The sequence below is a fragment of the Pinus tabuliformis genome, chromosome 3_2 (assembly GCF_031772625.1).
Source record: "Pinus tabuliformis cultivar Carrire ecotype Pingquan chromosome 3_2, CPIR1, whole genome shotgun sequence".
In the NCBI taxonomy this organism is placed as follows: domain Eukaryota; kingdom Viridiplantae; phylum Streptophyta; class Pinopsida; order Pinales; family Pinaceae; genus Pinus; species Pinus tabuliformis.
In genome coordinates, this window is record NC_142302.1 from 932,747,363 (window position 1) to 932,767,089 (window position 19,727).

The 19,727-nt window shown below is 46.0% G+C and overlaps 1 protein-coding gene across 1 annotated transcript; it reads left to right on the forward strand.

The window, feature by feature from the left end:
• Nucleotides 1–536: 536 nt before the first annotated feature.
• Nucleotides 537–18,789, forward strand: LOC149183707 (uncharacterized). Its single transcript, XM_089415038.1, has 2 exons — nt 537–1,874; nt 16,561–18,789. The coding sequence occupies exons 1-2, from the start codon at nt 537–539 to the stop codon at nt 18,787–18,789; spliced, it is 3,567 nt and encodes a 1,188-aa protein (XP_089271164.1).
• Nucleotides 18,790–19,727: the final 938 nt, after the last annotated feature.

Sequence of the window (19,727 nt, forward strand, 5' to 3'; positions counted from 1 at the left end):
GAAACGGTAAAAAGAAAAAAATCGAACCCATCCCTGAAGCATGCAGAATCTGAAACCCCGGGGCCTTCCCAGCAACATCCCTCTCATCCTCAATCATCCCATCAGCAACCCCCCTCATCCTCTCAGCAGCACCCTCCCCATATCCCCTCCTCACCCCCTCGAATCTCTGACCCCTCCATTCCTCCTTCTTCCAATCCCTTTGCAACCCTTTCTGAGGAAGATCCCGAGCAGGATCCCCTTTCATCTGATCAGCATCTCCATACCTCTCCCCCTCATTCTTCTCAGCCCTCTCCTGAATCCAACTCCATAAGGATCACCAGAAGCTCATCAAAGGACCATGGTGCGTCCAGTGACATCCCTAAAAAGCATGGGCCTGGCAGGAAATCGGCTAAGCAGCATAGAGAAGAAAGTGCACAGAAAGATATAGCAATGGGATCCCAGACACCTATAGAATCCTACATTCTGGGACACTCAGACAAGGAAAACAACAATAAAGGCAAAGAGAGGCGGGCACCTCTCCATACCACTGGTAAATCATGATGAAGCTGCTATCCTGGAATAGCAGGGGACTAGGGCACCCCTCCAAGAAAGCAGCCCTCAGGGAACTAATTCAAAGTGAAAAGCCCGAAATTATACTCATTCAAGAGACAAAGCTAGATCAGTCCGAAATCAACAGACTCATCAATCAACAAAAGCAATACAGTGGCTGCGCCAGTGAAGCAAGAGGTGCCTCGGGTGGCATTCTAACAATGTGGGAAAATAGTAAATGGAGTTGCAGCTTCACCAAAATCCATCAGAACTGGATTAGTGTCAAACTGGAAAGTAAGGAAAATGGAGCAGAGGTAAAAATATACAATGTTTATTCACCAAACCACTACAGGGAAAAAGAAGTATGCTGGAACACTCTGAACACAAATATAGAAGAAGATCATGACAGCAATATTATTCTTGCAGGGGATCTAAACCTGGTCATGCATACCAACGAGAAAAGAGGAGGAAACTTTAGCTCAGATCCATTTAGAAACAGGCTTGAGCATATTATGCAGGAGAAAGATCTGGTAGACATAAAACCTAAGAACAGAAGATACACATGGAGCAACAGGCGATTAGGAGCAGGTAATATTATGGAAAGGCTCGACCGCTTCCTCATCAACATTGCCTTTCTATCCACCTTCTCTACCGGTCAGTCAGACATCCTCAACATCTCAGCCTCGGACCACTATCCAATCACGCTCACCCTGCACAGTCATAGTCAGATTGGACCCCTCCCTTTCAAATACTCTCCCCTTTGGAGCCGAATCCCTGCAGCTAGAGATGCGGTGTGGCAAGCGTGGACCCAGCACGTGGAGGGCTCCCCGACATATATCTGGGAATCCAAGCTGAAGCAAACTAGGCAGGCCCTCAAATCATGGGCAAAGATCAACTACCAGGAACCCGAGCTAGTTAAAAAGGACATCAAAAAACAACTTGAGTTAGTCCAGCAAAATATTGAAGCGTCTGGACTCTCCCAGCAAGCAAAAGAAGATGAGATACGATTGTATACCCAGCTGAGGCAAACAGCTAGAGATGAGGAGATCAAATGGAGGCTAAAGTCAAGACAGTTATGGCTGCGCGAAGGAGATAAAAATACCTCATATTTCCATAAGCAAGCTACAGTCAGGAAGGCAAGGAACACTGTGAGTATAATTAAAGACAGCGAAGGGAAAAGCTACGAGACTCAAGACTCCATTAAAGAAGCAGCAACCGCTCACTTCAAAAATCTACTAACTGAGGATAAGAGCGAGGAGGATTACTCAAGTCTACTTCAATACATGACTAGAGATGTTACCCAAGGAATGAACAGCAAACTCACGCAAGAAATAGAAGAGGAAGAGGTACAAAAAGCAATCTGGAGTCTCCACCCGGACAAAGCTCCAGGTCCTGATGGGTTTCCAATAAGCTTCTACAGAGAGTTCTGGCACCTGATCAAAAAAGACCTCCTAAAGATGATCCGCTGGACCCTTCGGAAAGGCAAACTGGGGGGTTTCACCAACTCAACTTATCTAGCTTTAATCCCTAAAGAGAACAGGCCCTCTACCTTCTCAAGATTCCGGCCCATATCCCTATGCAACTCTGCATACAAAATTATTACAAAAATTTTGTCCTCCAGGCTCAAGCCTCACCTCCCCGTATTAATCTCAGAAAATCAAGGAGGCTTTCTGCCCAATAGACACATCTCTGATTCCATTCTTCTTGTGCAAGAGGCTATACATTCTAGCATAAGTCGAAAGGAGAAAGGCTTTGTCCTAAAACTTGACCTTGCCAATGCCTTTGATAGGGTTGATGAGCCCCAATTTTGGTACAATTTGGGCTCATTTTGGGCCTATTTTGCTTGCTCAAACCATTCATTTTTATTGTTTATGCATACACTTCTTAGTTTATTCATGTTGTTTGTAGGAGAAAGGATAGGCACTTTATCTACGTAGCTAATGCATTGTGATCCCAGGTTTTGGCATTAAAAGGGAGCAAAAGACAACGAAAAGGTGGCAAGGAGACAACGAGTTGGCATTGCTGACGTAAGGAGAGGTTGTCCACAGTCTTGGGGGACATTCCTCGTGATCCTCACCAAGAACTCCGAGCCCCACTCCATCCTCCCTCCGAGCTTAATACACGGCCAGCTGTTCTACAGGAACAGCAGTTCAAAACTGCTCTACAGGAAACAACATTTATGATCATCCTACAGGATCAGCAGTTAAACTATAGATTGAACAGCCGAGCTCCTAGAATCACGGATACTTGTTGGAGCATCATTTTGTATAAGTATAGAGGCCTTAGCCTTGGTTAGGTTGTTGAAACTCTCGTGTTACTATTGTAATTTTGGAGCACAGCTCAAGTTTCGTTCTCTTTTGTAAGCCAATTTGGCATGCTATCAGATTATGAATAAAGAAGACAGTTTGTGATCTAGTTCTGAGTTTCTTAAGGAGACTATAGCTCTCAGGTTAGGGCCCAACCTGAGAGCCATAGATCCCCTCTGCTGTAGTGTTGTTCCCATTTCATTTCCAGCACTTTGAGCTTTTCATTTGTACATGCAATTCGAATTACAGGTTGTTGAGTTGGTCTTTTTCATGAGTAGATAGGATTTTCTTATGGTGAGTTTGTTTACAGTCGTTTAGTGTAGCAGAGGATAGATAGAGTCCATTGGAGCTCCAACAAAAAGGCTGTTAGGACTCACTGCCATCTTTCTTGAAGATTGGGGTGCAGCCCATAGCTAGCCACCAAAAACACGCATTTCTTCACTTGATGATTGCTGCAATACAGTCACTGTTACGTTAGATGCTTCCTTGTCATCCACTCATGCACTGCACTCCTTTACCACAACTTCATGCATATTCTCCTTCGCGTTTTTGATTGTTGATCATTGAATTATGAGCACATGTAGTTAGATTGATGCACTTTCGGTTTGATAACAGTCATAAGCATTCGTTACATTTACACTTCTCCCTCTTGGCCCATTACCTTCTCCTCCACCTTGATCACACATGCACACACATCTTCTCGACCTTCAATTCGCTCTTCTATCTCTCCAAAGACTTTCACTCCTCGCATAGCTCCATTCTCTAGCCCTCGTTGTTGACCTAGTCCTCCATCTTCCAACCTACTCCCTTCATTCACTCCCTATCCCATTCCTTCACTTCTACATCCATCACCAGCCTTATCCCCACCTTGCACATCTCCCCCTACCATTCCATTAATCCTCCATCACTCCAACCACTCATGGTAGGTCATCCTGTAGCCATTTGTAGACATCCTGTAGAAAATAGAGTATCCTGTAGGATCCTCCACAGCCATCCTGTAGGAGGCCACTCTCTCGGTTGCTGAGCATCTGAATGCGAGGAACCTCCATGGATGGATGCTAAGGATCCTTAGGGGCCTCCCCTAGCCTTCCCAACCTGTCCCACGCTTTCCTTCCTTCTCCATCCCATCTGCACAACCAAACCCTAATTAGCACACAATCACAATCATTCCACACATTTAAAGGGAAAATACCAAAACATGTCTTTTATGATGCAAACAACTTAGATCCATGCATTTCCACTTATTAGAGGTAACAGCAGCATTGGTAGAAGTTTCCTTCGCATTCCTTGCAGTATAGAGGTTAGACTAGTTAAATTAGGGTTTCCTAGGTTTACATGCTTTGATTTGCTTTCAGATCATTTTCGCCAAGTAGAGTAGTTTTCTCTGAGTTAGCTTTCATCCATCATTGATAAAGCTTCTTCTGTGAGCCTATAGAAGTTGGCTTGAGCCCTAGCGGACTTGTGCCAACTGACCAAGTGATAGCTGCGACAAGAGCTAGTACTTGTGCATACAGCACCATCGCTTCCAAATTTGTACGAACTACCGGGTTGATAAAATGAGAGACAGGAAGCCCCAGGAGTTGTAGCATTATTGCTACAATACTGGAGCTCACCATCTTTTTGGCGCCGTTGCCGGGGAAGCGTCAGAGTATTAGTAATTGTTGCTTTTCTTCTACTTTCGTACTCCTACTTCTGCTTAGTAGTTTATTTCATTTCCCTTCTGCAAAAGTAGCTTAGCATTTCCTACTTTCATAGCTTAGCATTTCCTGCTTTCATAGATTAGAATTTCCTGCTTTCATAGATTAGCATTTCCTGCTTTCATAGCTTAGCATTTCCTGCTTTCATAGATTAGCATTTCCTGCTTTCATAGATTAGTATTTCCTGCTTTCATAGATTAGACTTTCGATTCTGCAAGTGTAGATTAGAATTTCAAATTTTGCAATCAATCTGTTTCATTTTTGCAGGTGCAAAGGGAAAAACAAAAGCAATCAAAAAAGAGAATTCTTTTTCATTTCATGCCTCGTAGGAACCGAGATAGATCAGGCAAATTCCTACCAAACACCCCCACCACATCACTTAGTCACCCTTCACTCTTCGGTGGTGACAGTGATTCAGAGGAAACTATAGGTGAACATCCCAAGACATACCGAAATCCTATAGAAGAAGAAGAGTTAGAGACCACTCCACCTAAAGCTATGGCTGACAATAGAGAGGATGAGAGGATAGAAGGAGCTTTCCCCATCCGAGAGACCAATGGTGAGATGAAAATGAAAAACATTAGCCCCTCTGCTTTGCCTCACTTCCATGGAATGACCACTGAGGATCCTGATACCTTCCTATTTGAGTTTTCTGTCCTCTGTAGAACCTATGACTATACTGAGGATGAACAAAAGCTAAAACTTTTCCCTTCTACTCTCAAGGATGCAGCACTACGCTGGTTCATGGGTTTGCCTGGGAATAGTATCACCACATGGGCTCAGATGCAACAAGCCTTCAACACCAAGTACTGGGATTATTGTAGGTCCAAGGAAACAAAGGGGGAAATCTTTCGGATGACCATGGGAAACGATGAATCTTTAGAGGACTATGAGGAAAGGTTCCAACTTAGTTACAAGCGGGCCAGGTGCACACTTGACCCTGAATCCCTTAAGTTGGTTCTGCTCCGAGGAGTACCTGAAGATCTCTTAGATACCCTTCACATGTTAGCTGGGGGGGACATTTACCAACTGCCTTATGAGGACATCAAGACTGTGTTTCAAAATCATTCCAGGGCAGCTAGAAAACGAGGTAGAGGAAACCTCCTCTCCACCGGTGTCCCTTTCTCCAAACATGAGCTTACAAACCAATTAGAAGATCTTAAGAGTGAGGTGAGACATACCATTGCCATGCAGCTGGACACATTCAGGATCCAGCAAAAGAAAGAGGAAGCTGAGAGAGCCTTGGCTGTCTTCTGTCCTAGGTGCACCAGAAGACACCCTAAGAATGAATGTCCATTGCATTCGGTTGAAGTGTGTTTCGTTTGTGAGGAGGACCACCCAACAAATCAGTGTCCAACCTTGCCTGGGTTTAAAGCCATGTACCAAGGAACTGAAGCCCCCACTGAACCTCTCTACTTCATCAACCAAAGGAGGCCTCAAGGATCTAGACCTTATCAGCAGGGGATGCAAGGGGCATCTCAAGCTTATTACAACCCCAACCACTTGACTCCCATGCCTTCCTGGGGTCCCCCTGCTCATCCTTCCTGGTCCATGCCTCCTCCATGGTCTTACCCACCTCAGTACCCTACTCAACCTACTTCTCATCCATATCACTCACATACCCAGTCGCAGCCTCAATGGAGTGCACCTCAGTCGGGGTGGAGGCCTCAATACAACAATCCTCCCGCCATTCTGCCTCCACCTCCAGTTCAGCCACAACCATTACCTCCTGCTCCTCCAAGGCAACCTCAAATGCCTGCTCAACCGAACCCGAACCCCAACAATAGACAGGCTCAGCAGGTATATACTGGGGAGACCTCGTGCCCTACCTATGCTGTGGAGATCCAGGAGATCAATCTTAGATCTGGAAAGACTCTTCCAGATCGCCAACCTCCTCCCCCAGAGGAGGAGGAAGACCATCAGGAAAGTGAACCAAAGCCTATTCCACCCTTTCCTGAGAGACTTACAGCCACCACACAACCCAACCCGGAGGAAGATGAGCTTTTGGGAGAGCTCAAGCAGTTGTGTGTGAAGATACCTCTTCTCCAGGCCATCAAGGATGTGCCAATCTATAACAAGCTGGTTAAGGAGAAGTGTTTCAAACATCCAGGCAGACGGAAGAAAGATGCTTCAACTATCAATGTCATAGGACAACTGTCTGACCTTATGCTAGGACAAGTCATCTGCCGAAAGTACTTAGATCCTGGAAGTCCTGTAGTAGATGTCCACATCAATGGCACCATCATACCCCACACCCTGATTGATCTGGGGGCTGCCATTAATGTAATGACCAGGGATACCATGTGCAAGCTCAATCTTCAAGGTTCCTTGAGGAAGACCTCGACAGTACTGCAATTAGCAGATCGCTCCACTGTGACTCCCGAAGGAATTGTGGAGGATGTCTTGGTCTCTATTGACTCTTGGGAGTATCCTGCAGACTTCCTGGTTCTGCAACCAAAGGCAAAGCTTACTGGATATCCCCTCATTTTGGGAAGGCCTTGGTTAGCCACTGTAGATGCCTATATCAGTTGTCGTGCCGGAAATATGACCATAAAAAATGGTCCTATGTCCAAGCAACTTGTCCTATACCCTCCTGCCCAACCCTCTTTAGAGCATGACTTACCACTCTGGTTGGAAGAAGGAGAAGAAGACGAGGTGTATTCAGCACCTCTATGTACCATAGAAACCAATAGAAGAAATCCCCCAACCGAGGATGATTTGATCGAGAACTTGATCCAAAACCCACCTACCAGTGCACTACCTTTAGAAAAATTGGTGGAGGATGCCCAAGCCAGCACCTTAGTGGATCTTTGTACAACCAACCCTGTCACTCCCAGAGTTAAGAATGTGGAGTTCGGCCCTGAGAGAGCATTGAAAATCAGCTCCTCCCTATCTCCTTCTCAGGAAAAGGAGCTGTGCAACCTGTTGGCCAGCCACTTAGATGCTTTTGCTTGGAGCTATAAGGAGATGAAAGGAGTCCATCCCTCGGTCTGTACTCATCATATATACATCAAAGAGGACTGTAAACTGGTTAGGCAACCGCAGAGGAGAATGAATCCAGCCCTTAAAAACATTGTCAAGGAAGAATTGCTAAAACTGTTAGATGCCAGATTCATCTACCCCATCTCAGATAGTGAATGGGTGTCCCCTCTAGTGTTGGTTCCCAAGAAGAATGGGAAGTGGAGGATCTGTGTAGATTACCGGGAGCTGAACAAAGCTACCAAGAAAGACCATTTCCCTCTACCTTTCATAGATCAAGTGTTGGATGGACTGGCAGGAAAGAAGTTCTTCTCTTTCCTGGATGGGTTCAACGGGTACAATCAAATCCAAATCAGCTCGGAAGACCAAGATAAGACCACCTTCACTTGTCCTTGGGGTACCTTTGCCTACCGAGTCCTTCCCTTTGGGCTATGCAATGCTCCTGCTACTTTTCAGAGAGTTGTCTTGAGCATCTTCTCGGAGTTGGTCCATGATGCAGTGGAAATCTACATGGATGACTTTACCCCTTATGGGGCCAACTTCCAGGAAGCATTGTCCAACTTGGGAAAGGTCCTAACCAAGTGCATCGAGATGAACTTGTCCCTTAGCCCTGAGAAATGTGAATTCCTAATGACTGAAGGGACAGTGTTAGACCATACCATTTCTTCCCAAGGATTGCAGGTGGATCCTAACAAAATTGCTCTCATCAAGAGGGTTCCACCTCCTCAAAAAGTAAGGGATCTTAGGAGTTTTTTGGGATTAGCGGGATACTACAGGAGATTCATTAAGGACTTCAGCAAGCTCGCCTCGCCATTGTTTGGCTTGTTGGCAAAAGATGTGGAGTTTAAGTGGACTAACGCTTGTCAGAAGAGTTTGAATGAGTTAAAGGACAAGTTGGTGTCAGCACCAATCTTGAGAGGTCCAAACTGGGCCCTACCTTTCCACATCCACACTGATGCCTCAAACAAAGCCATAGGGGCAGCTTTAGGACAAATTGAGGAAAAACTTCCATATGCCATTTACTTCGTTAGTAAGAACTTGTCCAAAGCTGAGCTGAATTACACTGTAACCGAGAAAGAGTTCTTAGCTGTAGTCCATGCACTAAACAAGTTCCGTCATTACATTACCGGATATCAAACATTTGTACATACTGACCATGCTGCTATTATATATTTGATGAATAAACCAGATGTGAATGCTCGTATTATTAGATGGTTACTTTTATTGCAGCAGTTTGATCTAACCATTGTTGATAAACCAGGAAGAGAAAATGTTGTTGCTGATTTTTTATCTAGATTGGATTTGTCTGCAGGTGAAGCTGAGACGGTGGATGACCAGATGCCTGATGAGCATCTATTTTCTATTTCAGTACTCTCTCCATGGTTTGCTGATATAACAAACTATCTTGTTTCAGCTCAGTTTCCTCCGCACCTCTCTTCAAAGGAGAAGAGAAAAATCATCAGAAAAAGTACCTCATTCACTTGGATCGGGGGCAACCTGTTCAAGCTTGGCCCTGATCAGATCTTAAGGCGTTGTGTAAGGGAGGAGGAAGTCTTTGACATTCTCCTCACCTGTCATGATGGGCCTTGTGGAGGACATTTTGCAGCAAAGAGAACTACCTTCAAGATCCTGCAGGCAGGCTACTATTGGCCCACACTTCATCAAGATGTCAGAAGATATGTCAGCCAGTGTGACCAATGCCAAAGAATGGGGAAACCTACCCAAAGGGATGAGATGCCTCTCCAACCTCAAGTGACTCTTGAGCCATTTGAGAAGTGGGGCATGGACTTTGTGGGTCCAATCAATCCCTCTTCGAGGCAGAGTTCCTACATCATTGTGTGTACTGACTACTTGACCAAGTGGGCAGAGACTAAAGCAATCAAAGCAGCAATAGAAGAGAAGGTGGTCGAGTTCTTAAGAGAGAACATTTTCTACAAGTTTGGCTACCCAAGAGAGCTGGTGACCGATCAAGGGAGCCAGTTCACATCCAACTTGGTTGAAGATCTACTAGCTCATCACAAGATCAAGCATAGGACTTCCACCCCCTATCATCCTCAAGCAAATGGGCAGGTGGAAGTCACCAATAGAGCATTAGAAGGGATCTTGACCAAAGTGGTGAGTAGCAGCAGGAAAGACTGGGCAGATCGCCTAGTTGAGGCCACATGGGCTTACAACACCACTTGGAAGACCACCACTGGTTTCACACCTTATGAGCTGGTCTATGGGAAGAAAGCTTTGTTGTCCATTGAGTTTGAGTATAACACTTTGAGGATGGCAGCTCAGCTGGACCTAGATCTCAGCCATGCACAACAAGAAAGGTTATTGCAGCTGAATGGACTGGATGAGCACCGCATGCAGGCCCTCCTTCACTCAGAAGTGGTTCAACTTCAGAGGAAGGTGTGGCATGACCAACATCTCCATGACAAGCAATTTCAGCCGGGAGATTGGGCCTTGTTGTATGACTCCAGATTCAAAGATTTCAAGGGGAAGTTGAGGACCAGATGGCTAGGACCATATGTGGTGGAACAATGCCATGATAATGGATCAGTCCTCATTCGAACCATTGATGAGGAAGCCATTCCCATGCTTGTCAATGGGCACCGCTTGAAGATCTACAAAAGACCTCTCTCAAGACAAGAGTTTATCAACACTATGGAGAAATCTGTTTTGGTCATAGAGAAGGGTTTTGCCTCCACTTTGGGCATACCCTGAAGGATCTAAAACACAAAAAAAAAAAAAAAAACAAAAGAGAAAAAAAAGAGAAAAATAAAGATCCTTGGGTGAAAACCTCTCTGAGGCGCCCAAGGCAGGCAGTAGGGGTGAAAACCTCATTGAGGCGCTCCTATTGTCTTTCGAAAAAGAAAAGAGAGAAAAATAAAGATCCTTGGGTGAAAACCTCTCTGAGGTGCCCAAGGTAGGCAGTAGGGGTGAAAACCTCATTGAGGCGCTCCTATTGTCTTTCCAAAAAAAAAAAAAAAAAAAAGAAAAAAAGAAAGAAAAAAGGAAAAAGCAATCAGCACCGTAAAAGGTTTGCATGCAGATGTTCTATGGAGGAGAAGAAGCCTCTCCACTCCAAGCCAGGGGCCTTCATCATGCTAGCAAAGATGTCATCAGCACCTCCTCCAAGAACAGCAATGTTTTTTTAAGGTATGTGCAATTATTATCATGCTTTGGATCTTCTACAGGAGGATACAATTTTTCTACAGGAATAGACAGTCTTCCTACAGGAAGACGCGGATCTTCTACAGGAGAGTGCCAATTTTCTACAGGAAGCTCTGTGTTCTACAGGAAACTTCCTGTAGAAGGTTATGATGGCCGAAATGTGTTTCAAATGAAGATCTAGCGACTGAGGAGTGGATTGAATGCATGCATGCCAATGATGGCACCCCTGAACATTTCCATTATCGTCCTCCACCATCCTCGTCGCCATGCAACCAAGATCCCTGCAGCAGCACAACAAAGTAATCAGTTCTCGTGAGAAAGCATCTGTCAAAGAAAAACTAGGCACCGAGAACCATACCACATCCACGTTGATACATCAGAAGCGCTGGGATCGTGATCGAGAAGCCAGAACCGCCAGCATGCAGCATACACCCGAGGAGAAAGAACGGTGACAAGACCCCTCGCGGGGATCCTGTAACAGTTCAACCTGCTCAAGTGAAGACCGTTCACAGCATCGCCATCTGAGATCAAACACGGGCGCATGAACGCAGAACCATTCACTCCATCGCCAGCATCCTGTAACCACGAGCCTACAGGAATGTGCAGCCACATGCGGCAGGTAGATCCATCGCTCAAAAAACTGGAAATCATGTGCAGCCGCGCGCAGGTAAGTGTTCTAATCCTTCTCTCCATCAAACTGCATGATTATTACTTCGATTTGTTTTGCATGGCATAAAGGTGAATGGTTGAGCGGCCTAAAGGCCAGTGATTGGCCACGTCGGTTAGTAAAGGGATAGTCAGAGGACGAGGTGGCAGCCACGACGAAAGAAACACGCAGCAAGAACGTGAAGATCAGTCCCGTCAACCGAGAAGTGAATTTTAACCGAAAAGGGCGGCAGCAGATCTGTGGGAATGAATGCGGCAACAAACAAATGTGCATGCGGATGATGGGTGACGTCACCCAACGGTCCGGCGAGGACAACTCACCCCCGCGCCACGAGCTGCGCCGATTCAAAATCTAATCGGCTCGATTAAGCGTGTATCTCCATCAACCTCACTTCAAAACTCGAGTCGATCCTCTGCTTACCTCTGCATGTTGATACGCTGAGCTCTCGGCTATTTGAACATTGGTAAAGCACCTCTCGACCGCCAGCCAACTAAAGCTCTTCCCGAAGCCTGCGCACTGCTCCTAAAGGAACAGTTTCTACAGGAACGCCGTCCTACAGGAAGCAGTTTCTACAGGAACGCGGCTCTACAGGAAGGTGAAGTCTTCACGTAAAAAAAGGTGGCAGAAAAGAGGTAACCCTGCAACTCCTTCCGCAATTGTTTTTCCAAAGGTGGCAAAGTCATTTTTTCACCAGCTGGTCATAAAAAGTTGGATTGCCGTGCCTATACTATCGCTCCTACAGGATAGCTGTATAATCAACTGTGGTCTGAAAATTCATTGCATGTTCTGTCTTTAAGACCGAATTTCCTGTGTATCCACCACCTCTGGTATAAACCACTGTGTTCATCATGTCTGGCGGGTTTATCAGGCGAGAGCCCACTAATTCAAATGCATTAAGGAGAAACCCGGCAGTGGTTGAGCTCTTCACTAGAGCACAATGGATGCCTTTCTGTGATAAACTACAGGGCTACGATGATGAAGTAGCCGAGGAATTTTTGCAGGCTCTGCAGCCTAAATCACAGACATTGGCCACGGTAACCTTCAGAGGTCTCAGCCTCAAACTCACCCCAGAGCATATCAGTCGGATTACAGAGCTGCCCATGGGTCTGCCGTGGGACAAAGAAGAGCGGAAGATGAGCCAGCAAGCAAAGAAGGAGTTCTTCCCACCGGAAGAGTCATTCACCGAAGACAAAAATGGAGTCAAAAGGGCAAGCCTGTTGCCGCCATGGAACGAAGTCAGTTTACAAATTATGAAATATATCACCTGTGAGGGTTGATATAGCATTGGATATGCGTATCACTTCAGGCTGCTTAACGAACTAAGACACCAGATTGACCTCCCTGCAGCACAGAGGTTGAGCATTCCTTACTTTCTACTACAGTCCTTAATGGAGTGTTCCACCAAGCTCAAGGACGGAATTCCGGACCAGATAGCCCACCATGGGCTAGTCAAGCTCCTCGTGGAGGATGCTCTCCGCTCATATAAAGTCCCCCTCGCTTGGGAATCATTTAGGAACTTATCCAGAACGGGGAACATAAAAATGTTGCTTGAAGAAGCGGAATCCTCTAACGGAGAAGAAGAAGAGCCAGCAGCCGGGAGTAAGAAAGGAAAAAGCCAAAAAGTTCCGGCTCCAGCACAGAAAAAGGAACGAAAGAAGAAGGAAGAGGGAAAATATGACAAAGTCAAAGAGGACACCCCCATCCTATCAGCAAGGGAATAGAGGTTGAAAAGCAGGGCAGTCAAAGCTGAGGTGGCCCCTGCCAGCCCAAGCACCTTGTCAGCTTCTGTAGTCAAAGCCAAACGCAAAAGCCACGAAACAAGGCAAGAGAAGGTGGTGAGAGTTGCATCTGCAGGAACGCAATCACATGCTTCTACAGGAAGCCCGAAAACGCAAACTCAGGCCTCTACAGGAAACCCGAAAACAAAGACAAAGGTTTCTACAGGAAGCCCGAAGATCAGTACGGAGCAGGCTTCTACAGGAAGCCCAAGAGCAACGACCAAGGCTTCTACAGGAAGCCCGAAAATTGTTGGAAAACAAGCTTCTACAGGAGGCCCAAAGACGGAGACAAAGGCTTCTACAGGAAGCCCGACAGTACAACCACAGGCTTCTACAGGAAGCCCGAAGACAGAGACAGGGGCTCCTACAAGAATCACAAGGCTGGAAAGAGGGGTTTCTACAAGAGGCCCGAAGGTCATTGCGAAACAGCCTCCTGTAGAGAGCCCGAAGACAAAGAAAGAATCTTCTACGGGAGGCCCGGAAGCAGGCAAAGCAGGGTCTTCCACAGGAAGCCTGAAATCAAAAAAGGAGGGACCCTCTACAAGGAGCTCCGAGGGAGCAAAACACAAGAAAGAGAAGGTTGACATCCTCGATAAGGAGGCAGCAGCGGCACTGGCTGCCCTCAGCACACCTCCAAAACCGAAAGAGAAAAGGGAGAGGGAGACCCCTCTGCCACCTGAAGCCAGGAGAAGCAAGAGGATGTCCCCGAGCAAGCCACAACCTTCACCCAGCGGCCATACCACTTCAAGGGACGTACCTACTTCACCCAGTGCAAGAACCCCCTCTAAACCATCAGCTACCCCCGAAAAGGGGAGCCCAAAAATAACTTCCTGGACACGAAAGATAGGCCAGTCGCCTTCTGAAGCCCGACTCAAAGAAATAGAAAAAGGGAAGGAAGCATCACCCTCATCACCATCAGGGGCAGAAAAGGCAGGGCCATCAAAAGTAGAAAAGAAACAGCCTGTTCCGGTCCCGAGTCCTCGGCCAAGGACGAGGAGCAGGGGCAAGGTTGCTCAAGGATGAGCAAATGGTTCAGCTAGGGGGTGATGATGAGCCCCAATTTTGGTACAATTTGGGCTCATTTTTGGCCTATTTTGCTTGCTCAAACCATTCATTTTTATTGTTTATGCATACACTTCTTAGTTTATTCATGTTGTTTGTAGGAGAAAGGATAGGCACTTTATCTACGTAGCTAATGCATTGTGATCCCAGGTTTTGGCATTAAAAGGGAGCAAAAGACAACGAAAAGGTGGCAAGGAGACAACGAGTTGGCATTGCTGACGTAAGGAGAGGTTGTCCACGGTCTTGGGGGACATTCCTCGTGATCCTCACCAAGAACTCCGAGCCCCACTCCATCCTCCCCCCGAGCTTAATACACGGCCAGCTGTTCTACAGGAACAGCAGTTCAAAACTGCTCTACAGGAAACAACATTTATGATCATCCTACAGGATCAGCAGTTAAACTATAGATTGAACAGCCGAGCTCCTAGAATCATGGATACTTGTTGGAGCATCGTTTTGTATAAGTATAGAGGCCTTAGCCTTGGTTAGGTTGTTGAAACTCTCGTGTTACTATTGTAATTTTGGAGCACAGCTCAAGTTTCGTTCTCTTTTGTAAGCCAATTTGGCATGATATCAGATTATGAATAAAGAAGACAGTTTGTGATCTAGTTCTGAGTTTCTTAAGGAGACTATAGCTCTCAGGTTAGGGCCCAACCTGAGAGCCATAGATCCCCTCTGCTGTAGCGTTGTTCCCATTTCATTTCCAGCACTTTGAGCTTTTCATTTGTACATGCAATTCGAATTACAGGTTGTTGAGTTGGTCTTTTTCATGAGTAGATAGGATTTGCTTATGGTGAGTTTGTTTACAGTCGTTTAGTGTAGCAGAGGATAGATAGAGTCCATTGGAGCTCCAACAAAAAGGCTGTTAGGACTCACTGCCATCTTTCTTGAAGATTGGGGTGCAGCCCATAGCTAGCCACCAAAAACATGCATTTCTTCACTTGATGATTGCTGCAATATAGTCACTGTTACGTTAGATGCTTCCTTGTCATCCACTCATGCACTGCACTCCTTTACCACAGCTTCATGCATATTCTCCTTCGCGTTTTTGATTGTTGATCATTGAATTATGAGCACAGGTAGTTAGATTGATGCACTTTCGGTTTGATAACAGTCATAAGCATTCGTTACATTTACACTTCTCCCTCTCGGCCCATTACCTTCTCCTCCACCTTGATCACACATGCACACACATCTTCTTGACCTTCACTCCGCTCTGCTATCTCTCCAAAGACTTTCACTCCTCGCATAGCTCCATTCTCTAGCCCTCGTTGTTGACCTAGTCCTCCATCTTCCAACCTACTCCCTTCATTCACTCCCTATCCCATTCCTTCACTTCTACATCCAGCACCAGCCTCATCCCCACCTTGCACATCTCCCCCTACCATTCCATTACTCCTCCATCACTCCAACCACTCACGGTAGGTCATCCTGTAGCCATTTGTAGACATCCTGTAGAAAACAGAGTATCCTGTAGGATCCTCCACAGCCATCCTGTAGGAGGCCACTCTCTCGGTTGCTGAGCATTTGAATGTGAGGAACCTCCATGGATGGATGCTAAGGATCCTTAGGGGCCTCCCCTAGCCTTCCCAACCTGTCCCACGCTTTCCTTCCTTCTCCATCCCATCTGCACAACCAAACCCTAATTAGCACACAATCACAATCATTCCACACATTTAAAGGGAAAATACCAAAACATGTCTTTTATGATGCAAACAGCTTAGATCCATGCATTTCCACTTATTAGAGGTAACAGCAGCATTGGTAGAAGTTTCCTTCACATTCCTTGCAGTATAGAGGTTAGACTAGTTAAATTAGGGTTTCCTAGGTTTACATGCTTTGATTTGCTTTCAGATCATTTTCGCCAAGTAGAGTAGTTTTCTCTGAGTTAGCTTTCGTCCATCATTGATAAAGCTTCTTCTGTGAGCCTATAGAAGTTGGCTTGAGCCCTAGCGGACTTGTGCCAGCTGACCAAGTGACAACTGCGACAAGAGCTAGTACTTGTGCATACAACACCGTCGCTTCCAAGTTTGTACGAACTACCGGGTTGATAAAATGAGAGACAGGAAGCCCCAGGAGTTGTAGCATTATTGCTACAATACTGGAGCTCACCAAGGGTCAGACACTCCTTTCTGTTTGCAGTATTACACAAAATGGGATTTAACAATACCTTCATTAACATGATCAAAGCTTGCATCTCAAACCCTTGGATCTCCCCTTTGGTTAATGGAAGACCTTGTGCTGCCTTCCAATCCTCCCGAGGCCTCAGACAAGGCTGCCCCCTGTCCCCTTACTTATTTATTCTCATGGCAGAGTCCTTTAGCAAAGCCTTGGACTACAACCGAAGAATTGGCCTAATCACTGGCATCCAATTCGAGCAGGGCACAAAGAACATCAATCATTCCCAATTTGCAGACGACACCCTCTTGATGGGAGGAGCCTCGATCACCATTGCAAGACGTTTCAAAAAGATACTAGATCAATTTATGGATTATTCAGGAGGAAAAGTTAACCAAGTTAAAAGCTGCATCTATGGATGGAATGCAACGAATCACACCATATACAGCATTGCAAACACTCTTGGAGTCTCATACAAGCTTGACTGGAGTCACTTCACATATCTAGGGATGCCAGTGAGTATGGGACCTCTGAAGATTGACACTTGGAATGAAATCCTTGATAAAATAAAAAGGAAGATTCAACAATGGGGATCTATGTGGCTGAACCCAGCTGGTCGCCTAGTACTCCTAAAATCAGGGCTGACCTCTCTGCCCATCTACCGCTTCTCTTTGATCCAAGCTCCAATGACCTTCCATCATAAAATGGAAAAAGCCCTTAGACACTTTCTCTGGCAAGGAGGAAAGACGGAGAAAAAAAAGTTTAACCTGGTTAACTGGAAGAATGTCATCCAGCCCCTTGAGAAAGGAGGACTTGGAATAAGATCCCCAAGTCTGCTAAATTTAGCTCTTGGGGCTAAAATTGTTTGGAGGCTAATCACAGGAGACTCAGCTTGGTGGAAAACAGTCCTTGAGGCCAAATATCTGAACAGCACTAGGCATCAATTGTTGGACACCAATATCCCCAGCAGGGACAGCACCAACATATGGAAATTATGTAAGAAAATCATTCCCTTTATGGCCCATCATACTTCAAAAGTTCCCGGGGGAGGGGGCAGCATTAGCATCTCCAATGACAGAATATTAGGCCAGTGCTCTATAGGATCCAATATAGAGGCAACCCCAGCAATCAGTTGGCTTAACAACAGAGGAATCTGGAGTTTAGCTCAAATAACGCAGTGGGGAAATCAATCCCAAGCTTGGATAGGCTGGTCACTTCCGGACTACCCCAGAGAACTTGAAACAAGCTTCCTAGTCCTAAAGAGCCTTCTGCACAGTAAAGCTCCGGTTCAAAAAGGGAAAAAAGACAGCTATCGCTGGGACCCTACGGGAACTCTTTACACAACCAAAGCAGGGTATCAACAACTGTGTGAAAGCGCCTCTCCACAGGCCATTTGGACTCATTGGAAATTGGTCTGGAAGGCGGAAGCCCCTCCCAAAGTTAAATTTTTCTTCTGGCTCCTCCTGAAAGGGAAGATTCTAACAGCAGAAAACTTAAAAAAAAGGGGCATCTTGGGACCCTCCAGGTGCCCAAATTGTTGTCAAGCCGAAGAAACAATGCAACATTTGTTCCTAGATTGCCAAGTAGCAGAAAAGTGCTGGAAAGATATGGCCTCAATAGGGGAGGTCACATGGGAACCAAAGGCATCCATAGTTGAAACTGTCTACAATTGGAAGAAAAATTGTCCCTGGAAAGGTAAGAAGGGCAAATTAACACAAAGGATATGGAACACAATACCATTAACTCTTGTCTGGAGCATCTGGTTGGCCAGAAACAAAAAGATTTTTCAAGACAAAGGGCACAATATCAGAGTTATGTGCCACAAAGCCAAGAGTTTAGCGGTGGAAGCAATCACCACCCGCACTCAAGGCAAGATTGATGCTACCCACTACAGTGTAGAAGAAAGAAATCTGATCAATTATGGACACGGAAGCCTCATCAGCGCCCAGGCACCAAGAAAAGAGAATCTGCAGCTGAAGGAGACAAGTAATGTCTGGAAATTAAGGCTCAAGGAAGAAGAATTTGCTCTCTGGTTGAGCAACTGCAACAGGTTCTATATGTTTTTCGATGGAGCCTCAAAGTCAAATCCTGGCAAAGCAGGGGCCGGGGGTCTCATATGTAACGCTAATGGTGAGTCAATTCTTCACTTTGAATGGGGGCTGGGCGAATTATCAAACAACAGGGCCGAGGGACTGGCTCTGTTCCAAGGACTTACCCAATTGATCAAGCTAGGAATCAAGAAGGCGACTGTCTTTGGCGATTCTGCAATCATAATTCGACTCATGGTGCATAGGCAGACCTCGCCAAACACCTTATTGCAGCAAATCAATAGCAGGAATCAGATACTTCACAATATGATGGAGGAGGCCAGTTATTACCATATCCTACGTGGCCTCAATAAAGACGCTGACAACTATGCCAACAAGGCTTGTGAACGCCCCAAAGGCCACCTCAGATGCAACAATATCTTGTCCACCCAACCATTGCCATGATCACGCATCCAGTCCAAGTAAGGGGCACCGTAACCAATAGAATCAGCAGCTGCAGGCAAATCAGCAGAGCAGAGGACAGCGCAGATAAGGAAGAAAGGAATTACATCAGGAGCCAGATCGGGCAATCAGCTCAGCACCCTCTTTTCAACCGCCCCCATGATTCACACGAATATAGTCAAACCTCACTGTACAGAGCAGGCATGGTCGATGGGAAATTGCTCAGAAATTGGATTGAGAAATCTGCCCAAAGTGTGGGAACCAGACGAATTGCAGGAAAAAATCGTCCCGCCCGACAGAGCACTTGTGCCAATCCAGATTTGCTTTGGGCTGTGTGGATCAATTTTGGAGATAGCATACAGGATGGCTCCCGCCTCAATCGCACAGAAGCGCTATTTATATCCAGACTGCGCCCCAGTATCCTCCATTCTGGAGAGGCATCTTGTGATAGTATTCTCTCCCTTAGAGTCGTTACAGTTCAAGCAGCTTCAATCTTTTCCACCAGAGACGCTGGTCTACAGATTTCTGGGGACTCAGCGGAAACCACCGGTGACAAGAAACGTTCCCAGAGCTACTGTATCAGAGAGGTGTCAACAGAGAAGAACAGAGAGCTAATCCATCAGAGCCATTATATCAGAGAAGTGATACCTATGGAGCGCCCTGAACAATGTTTCCACTGCCGCGATCTGCAGGCAGAATTTGAGGAAGTGCGCGCGCAGCAAAGGACTCTGGAAGATCAAGTTCGCAGCATGGAGGCAAGGCATGCAGATCAAATCCGGAATCTGGAAACAAAGCTTGATGAGCAGTGTAGAATCCTTCATGACAAATATCGAGCCGAGATGAATCTATTCCTTCATAGAGTTCACTCATTGCACGAGCAGTTCAACAACCTTAGCAACAGATGTGCTCATGCCGAAGAATCAATCACAGTCCTCAGGTAT